At 45.8% G+C, this 8,403-nt stretch overlaps 1 protein-coding gene across 1 annotated transcript in view; it reads right to left on the bottom strand.

Moving 5' to 3' along the window:
• ZNF846 (zinc finger protein 846) overlaps nt 1–7,235 on the bottom strand; it is a 12,370-nt gene extending 5,135 nt beyond the window's left edge. The window contains 4 exon segments of the mRNA XM_017880034.1: nt 835–992; nt 2,095–2,221; nt 2,850–2,939; nt 6,136–7,235. Of these exon segments, the coding sequence (XP_017735523.1) occupies nt 835–992; nt 2,095–2,221; nt 2,850–2,864 (300 nt within the window). The 5' untranslated portion in view covers nt 2,865–2,939; nt 6,136–7,235.
• Nucleotides 7,236–8,403: the final 1,168 nt, after the last annotated feature.

Raw genomic sequence — 8,403 nt, 5'->3', positions numbered from 1 at the left:
AAAAAAAAAAAAAAAAAAAAAAAGAAAAGGAAAAGAAAGAAAGAAATGCTTTGAAAGTAAAAAGAGCTGATAGCTGCACAACACTAAAATGGTAAAATTGTGTATATTTTACCTAAAAAAAGTATATGGCGCACTTGTAAATCTTTCCAAACATGCATAAAACATGATTAAAAAAAAAAAAAAGAGTGAAGCAAATGGAAAGATGGACTATATAGAGTTTGGCTATGTCAGAAGTTTTGTAATGATAAAGATGTGGTGTCAAAACTGTATTACTACACCTGTAATCCCAGCACTTTGCGAGGCTGAGGCGGGTGTATCACAAGGTCAGGAGTTCGAGGACAGCCTGGCCAACATAGTGAAATCCCATCTCTACCAAAAATACAAAAAATTAGTTTGGCGTGGTGGCAGGCGCTTGTAATCCTAGCTACTTGGGAGGCCGAGGCAGGTGAACTGCTTGAACCCAGGAGGTGGAGGTTGCAGCGAGCCAAGATTGGGTCACTGCACACCAGCGGGGGCAACAGTGTGAGACTCCATGTCAAAAACAAAAAAACTGTATTACTTACTATCCAAGTAATAACAGGCAGAAAACTGAGGCTGACAGCAAGCAAAAAGATGGGAGAAACAAGAAAGCAACATAAGAAAGTCTTGGCAAAGGACCTACATGCGTAAGATGGAATTCTCAAATAAGGCACAGTAACCTTTCTGAGAACAGAAAAAAGGTTGAGAAGATCAATGGAAATTTAAAGATGAGGGGAGTTGAAGTTATCTAAGGAAATCAAATGGCCTCAGCCTTCTCAGAAGGAAAAGCATACCCTGAGAAGTTTGTAAAGTAACATTTCCAATGTACTGCATTTCTCGCAGGCCAGCACTGATCTTCATAATACCATATCTGCTAATGAACTCACCCTGCAGGACTCCTGTCACTCCTGTCCTCAGCTCTTCCATTTGTTCCAATCCAGACATGAGACTGGGTTTGCATATTTCAGACCCTGCTGGAGGGAAAAATGCACAAAAGAAGAGCCCCATGCAAGACATAACACCATGTCCTCGAATGGGAAACAAATACTTTTGCCTTCAGGAATTCCGAAGACGGTCAAGTGTAACTTTACAAACAGCAAACTAATCATACAGCATTTCCAATACGTGCACTACAACGATTTTAAAAATAGCAAAAATATTGGCCAGGCATAATGGCCCATGCCTGTTACCTCAGCATTTTGGGAAGCTGAGGCAGGCAGATCACTTGAGGCTGGCCAACATGGTGAAACCTCATCTCTACTAAAAATGCAAAAATTAGCAGGGCATGGTGGCATGGGTCTGTGGTCCCAGCTACTCGGGAAGTTGAGGCAGGTGAATTGCTTGAGCCTGGAAAACCAAGTCCAACTTCACATACACATTTAAAGTCTTAAAGTTTTTAATCCATACATGAAATAAACTCATTTACTTAAATCTTTATTTTCATGGGGAATCCTCTATGCCAGGGGTGTCCAATCTTTTGGCTTGCCTGGGCCACACTGGAAGAAGAATGGTCTTGGCCACATATAAAATACACTAACACTAACAATAGCTGATGAGCTACAATGAAAAAACAGGTCTGTGCATAAATATCATAATGCTTTAAGAAAGTTTACAAGCTTGTTCTGTAAAGTAATGCCCAGGCCATGCACATGGCTCACGCCTGTAATCCTAGCACTTTGGGAGGGTGAGGCAGGTGGATCACCTGAGGTCAGAGTTTGAGACCAGCCTGGGCAACACGGTGCAACCCCGTCTCCACTAAAACTACAAAAATTAGCTGGCCATGATGGTGGACGCCTGTAATCCCAGCTACCTGGGAGGCTGAGGCAGGAGAATCACTTGAACCCAGGAGGGGGAGGTTGCAGTGAGCAGACTGGGCCACTGCACTCCAGCCTAAGCGCTAGAGCCAGACTGTGTCTCAAAAAAACAAACAAAAAAAAAAAAACAAAAAAAAACAGGAATGCCCACTGGCCTATGTCTACGCCTGTCTTGCTTATTACAGTACCCCTATTTGACAGCAAACATTTAAGAAACATTGATTTCCTAAAAGGGTCAGTGAAGAAATGATGCCAGTTTTACCTAGTATAATGAGATTCTTGTAGTTCTCCAACATCACATCTCTGTAGAGATCTCTCTGGGTTTGATCCAACAAAGTCCACTCCTCCTGGGTAAAGTCCACAGCCACATCCTCAAAGGTCACTAAGTGCTAAACCATTAAATACATGCTGCCTTCAGCTAAGTACCATCTTCTTTGACGTTCTGAGAAAAATGCATGAAGGACTAAGGAAGACTAGAAGCCTGCAGTACTCCCAGGCCTCAGGCCTCTTCTCCTCTATATAGATATTGTCTTGCAACTGCATCCAGTCACATGGACTCATCAGCATCACTGAAACATGACTAACCTGATCTTGCTACAGCTTTACAATGGGTTCTGGCCTCAGTCCTCCTCTATTTATAGCTGCAGTCTGCACTGAATATGTTGCAGCACTATGTAAAATCTAATAAAAATTGAAGTATCTCCACAGTGATGCAGAAATTCCTTCAGATTAGACACCTCCATCCCCTTCTTACAATCTGTCATAACACTCAGCAAAACAATGAACCAACAAGCATGATTGAGGATCAGAAAGAATTAGTAAATATTGAGATAAAACAATCATTTCCATTGCAATCTCTGTACAACCTGAGATGGCATGGTTTCTAGAGAAATTCATCTGGGGAGTTATTTCCTGAGCAGGACCATCATTTCTTTAAGATGCTTGAATACATGATAAGGAGGTAAGGCTACCTGATGATGGGCATAACATTTTGAAGTTAGGTCTTTCCTAACTTGCCTGAGAAGAATCCATCAGTAATCTAGCCACCAGCCTTGCCTCCTCGATGTTCCTCTGATGAAGACAGAAAGTATCCTGGAAAAAAATGACCTTTGGGAAAATAATAATAGCATGTCAGTTGGATACAACAAACAAAAAATATTTTAGGCTGGGCACGGTGGTTCACGCCTGTAATCCCAGCACTTTGGGAGGCCAAAGGAGGTGAATCGCTTGAGGTCAGGAGTTTGAGATCAGCCTGGCCAACACGGTGAAACCCCGTCTGTACTAAAAATACAAAAAAATTAGCAGGGTGTGGTGGCACATGCCTGTAATCCTAGCTACTCGGGAGGCTGAGGTCGGGGGATCACTTGAACCTGGGAGGTGGAGACTGCAGTGAGCCAACACCATGCCACAGCACTCCAGCCTGGGTGACAGAGTGCGACTCCGTCTTAAAAAACAAACAAAAAAATAGAGCATTTCCATACCCTGCATCTCAGACATAGTCTTTTCTATGACATGCCTCCCAATTGTAATACTATTCTGACACTTAATACTCTAGTTGGGCCAGGCGGTGGCTCATGCCTGTAATCCCAACACTTTGGGAGGTCGAAGTAGGAGGATGGCTTGAGGCCAGGAGTTACAGACCAGCCTGGGCAATATAGTGAGACCAAGTATCTTTATTTAAAAAATATATATATATATACACACACACACACACACACACACACACACACACACACACACACACACACACACATATATATACGAAAACAAAGAATACAAGAAAAAATGCTCTGGTTGACTTTGCCTAGCAACTATCAGACAATAAGGATTCTTTTGTGCCTGGCTTTTTTCAGTCAGCATTATGCTTGTGAGGTGCACCCAAGTTGTTGTTTTCATCCACCTGTAATTTGGTTCATATCTTTGCTGAAGAATATGCCACAGAGGCCAGGCACGGTGGCTCACGCCTGTAATCCCAGCACTTTTTTGGGAAGCCGAGGTGGGCAGATCACTTGAGGTCAGGAGTTCAAGATCAGCCTGGTCAATGTGGTGAAACCCCATCTCTACTAAAAATACAAAGAAAAATTAGCTGGGCCTGGTGGCTCGCGCCTGTAATCCCAGCTACTCGGGAGGCTAAGGCAAGAGAATCACTTGAACCAGGAAGGTGGAAATTACAGTGAGCCAAGATTGTGCCACTGCACTCCAGCGTGGGTGACAGAGCAAGACTCTGTCACAAAAAAAAAAAAAAAAAATCCAAAAAAAAAAAAATCCACAGAAATAAATATGCCACAATTCATCTATTCTGTGGATCCACATTTGGGTTGTTTCTATTTTAGGCTATTTCAAATAATATGATGAATAACTTCTACATTTAGCCTGGCACACATATGCATGTTGCATCACCAAGTTCATATTTAGTTGATACTGTTTAAAAATGTGGCTGGGCACCGTGGCTCACGCCTGTAATCCCAGCACTTTGGGAGGCCAAGGTGGGTGGATCACAAGGTCAAGAGATCAAGACCATCCTGGCCAACATGGTGAACCCCGTCTCTATTAAAACTACAAAAATTAGCTGGGTGTGGTAGTGCGCGCCTGTAGTCCTAGCTACTTGGGAGGCTGAGGGAGGAGAATCACTTGAACCCTGGATATGGAGGTTGCAGTGAGCCGAGATCATGCCACTTCACTCCAGCCTGGCAACAGAGCAAGAGTTTGTCTCAAAAAAAAAAAAAAAAAAAAAAAGTGTTCTCATCAGCAATGCATGCACATCTTAAAGAAGACTTGATATTGTCACTGACTTTAGTTATGCTTTATTTTATATTTTTTGTAGAGATGGGGTCTCACTATGTTGCCCCCAGCTGGTCTCAAACTCAGCTTCAGGGGCTCCTCCTGCTTCTGCTACCCAAAGTGCTAGGATTACAGGGGTGAGCCACTGTGCCCGGCCTCATTTTATTTATTTATTTATTATTTATTTTTAAGACGGTGTTTTGCTCTTGTTGCGTAGGCTGGAGTGCAGTGGCACCATCTCGGCTCACCACAACCTCTGCCTCCCAGGTTCAAGCGATTCTCCTGCCTCAGCCTCCCGAGTAGCTAAGATTACAGGCATATGCCACCATGCCCGGCTAATTTTGTATTTTTAGTAGAGACAGGGTTTCTCCATGTTATTTAGGCTGGTCTGGAACTCCCGACCTCAGTTGATCCGCCCACCTCGGCCTCCCAAAGTGCTGGGATTACAGGCGTAAGTCACTGCACCCGGCCAAAACACATTTATCTACACAAGAGATGCAAAGAAACAGAAAATATGCAAAATATTAACAAATGGTCAGTCTTCAACAAGAATATATAATAGGTGTTCAATATTCTGGCCTTTCACATTTTCTTTGGTTTAGAATTGGGCAGCAAACCAAGACCCTGTCTTTAAAACATAAATAAATAGGCCGGGCGCGGTGGCTCAAGCCTGTAATCCCAGCACTTTGGGAGGCCGAGACGGGCGGATCACGAGGTCAGGAGATCGAGACCATCCTGGCTAACACGGTGAAACCCCGTCTCTACTAAAAACTACAAAAAACTAGCCGGGCGAGGTGGCGGCACCTGTAGTCCCAGCTACCCGGGAGGCTGAGGCAGGAGAATGGCGTGAAACCGGGAGGCGGAGCTTGCAGTGAGCTGAGATCCGGCCACTGCACTTCAGCCTGGGCGACAGAGCGAGACTCCGTCTCAATAAATAAATAAATAAATAAATAAATAAATAAATAAATAAATAAATAATATACGAAGGGGAAGGCCAGGCGCGCTGGCTCATACCTGTAATTCCAGCACTTTGGGAGTCCGAGGCAGGTGAATCACGAGGTCAGGAATTTGAGACCAGCCCGACCAACATGGTGAAACCCCGTCTCTACTAAAAATACAAAACTAGCCACGCGCGGTGGCACACGCCTGTAATCCCAGTTACTATCCACACACACACACGAGGGGACAACACCGACACAAAACATGTCTCTCTCACAGTTAATACAACTGTAACTTCGGATACTGGCATCATGAAGGCTGTATCCTACTTCCTGGAAGCCCCTCCGTTTCGAAGCTCTTTGGGAGGTACGGTCCTAGGAAGTTCAGCTGCTTTTGATCTCAAAACCAGCGGGGTATTGCTACTTTGCTTTATAACTGTGGCAATATTTGCTTTTATTTCTATAAACCTACAACTCCTGCACACTTGAAAAAGCATTTAACTGCTGAACAATTTCTCAAATTTCAATAAGCGATGCCCGTCCCCGCCCCAACAGCCAGAGCATCTCCCCCCTCCAGGGCTCACCGTAACGCACGGCAATCGCCCGGTCGGTGACAAGAGGACGCTGGGGCCCTTTTCCAGAACAGCGGAGATGCTTTTCCCTCTGGAGAAAGGACAAAAAGGTTGACTGGCCGATTTTAAACAGAGGGGGCGCGGCGGTTGGAGAAAAAAACGCCTCCACCGTGGACCCCGGGCCAGGACCAGACTGGTGCGGACGCAGCGGGAAGAGGCGCCCCGAGGAGGCGGTGGGGAGAACCCCCGCCTCCTGGTCCTGGTTGGGAGGAGGCGCCGCTTCCCCGGAGCAGCCACGTTAGGCCCGCGCGTCTCGGACCTAGCCGAAGCCCGGGGCGGCGCTCTCCGACCCTCACTCCGCCTCCCGCTAGGCCCTCCTGCCCGGCCCTGCCTAGGTTGAGCATGAGCGCCGGCTGAACTGAAAACCCAGCTAGGAAGCGGCAGGAGAGCGCGGAATACTTATGGCGGCGCACCGTCTCGCACTTCCGCTTCCGGTTGCGCACCACGTTAAACGTAATGGTGCCGAACCCCAACGGCTTTGGAATGAGGATGATGTGAAGCGCAGAGAAGAGCTGGGGCAGCCTCTTCGACACGCGGACAGAAAAGTCCCGTTTTCTCGCATCCGGGGTGGACCAGGATCCAGATCAATCTGTGGATATTGGGAACGACGCTGGACCAGGAAACCCAGAACCAAAGGCCGGCTTGGAGGCGGGGACCGGCGCAGGGAGCGGGGCTTGAGTGGAGGCGTCACCCAAGGCTTGGACTGCAGGCAGCGGGGTGCTCATCGAGTGCTTTTCTTTTCTTTTTTTTTCTTTTTCTTTTTAGGTTTTTGAGATAAGGCACCGGTCTGTCGCCTAGGCTGGAGTACAGTGGCGGGGTCATAGATCATTGCAGTCCGGAACTCCTGCGCTGAAGCGATCCCTCCGCTTCAGCCCCCGGAGTAGCTTGGACCATGGACCACATTTGCGCCCATCGCACCCAGCTGATTTATCTTTTTCTAGACACTCGGGTCTCACCAAGTTCCCCAGGCTGATCTCGAACTCCTGAGCCTAAAGGATCCTCCCCCCGCTCGGCCTCCCGACTAGCTTGGACCACAGGTGTGTGCCACCACACCCGGCTAAATTAATTTTATTTTTTATTTTTGTAGAGACGGGGTCTCTCTGTGTTACTCAGGCTGGTCTGGAACCCCTGAGCTCGAGTGATCCTTCCACCTTGGCCTCCCAAAGTGCTGGGATTATAGGCGTGAGCCACCACCCTAGGAAAATTCTTTTCTGCAGGATTTTCTCCTTGTTTCTTCAACCCTCTGCAGGGATATATTTACAAAGATAAGCCCGCTGTAGTCCTAGCTACTGCGGGAGAATCGCTTGAGCCCAGGAGTTCGAGACCAGCGACACCCTGTTTAAAATATTAAGCTTTTAATCTTTTAAAAGGGGGCGGTGGCTCACGCCTGTAATCCAGAACACTTTGGGAGGGCGAGGCGGGCGGAACACCTTAGGTCAGGAGTTCGAGACCAGCCTGGCCAATATACTAAAACCCCCATCTCTACTAAAAATATTTTTTAAATAGCCGGGCGTGATGGTGGGCGCCTGTAATCCCAGCTACTTGGGAGGCTGAGGCAGGAGAATTGCTTGAACCTAGGAGACGGAGGTTGCAGTGAGCCGATACGGTGCTACTGTACTCCAGCCTGGGCGACAGAGTGAGACTCCGTCTCAAAAAAAAAAAAAAAAAAAAAAAGATTAACCTGTTAATCCATAAAATGATCTATGCCTCTGATACATTCAGTTCCTTCCTTAGGCCTTTAGTTTTGTTGCGATACAATTATCACAGCATACAACTAACCTGTTTAAAGTATATTCCTATTTTTTTGTATATTCATATATTTGTGCATCAATCATCACAATCAATTTTAGAACATTTTCATGACCACAAAAATAAACCCTAGCCATGATCACCCAATCCACTCATCCAGCCCCACCACCACCCCCAGAGTCCAAAGCAACAACTAATCTTTCTGTCTGTATAGATTGCTCCTGTAGATACTGCCTGTAGAATTAAGAGTATAAAACATGTGGGGTTTGGCTTGTTTCATTTAATGTTTTCAAGGTTCATCTAAGTAGCGTGTATCAGTATTTAATTATTTTTACTAAATACGATTCCATTGTATGGCTGTATCATAACAACACTTGTTGGATATTGGGTTTTCTTCTTTCTCTCTTTTTTTTTTTTTTTTTTTTTTTTTTTTGGCTTTTATGGCTAATACAGGACATCTTTTAAGCAGTG

The sequence above is a fragment of the Rhinopithecus bieti genome, unplaced genomic scaffold (genome assembly GCF_001698545.2).
Source record: "Rhinopithecus bieti isolate Rb0 unplaced genomic scaffold, ASM169854v2 scaffold_10589, whole genome shotgun sequence".
Classification (NCBI taxonomy): domain Eukaryota; kingdom Metazoa; phylum Chordata; class Mammalia; order Primates; family Cercopithecidae; genus Rhinopithecus; species Rhinopithecus bieti.
Note: the sequence above shows the minus strand (reverse complement) of the source record. Positions and strands in the feature narration are given on the sequence as shown.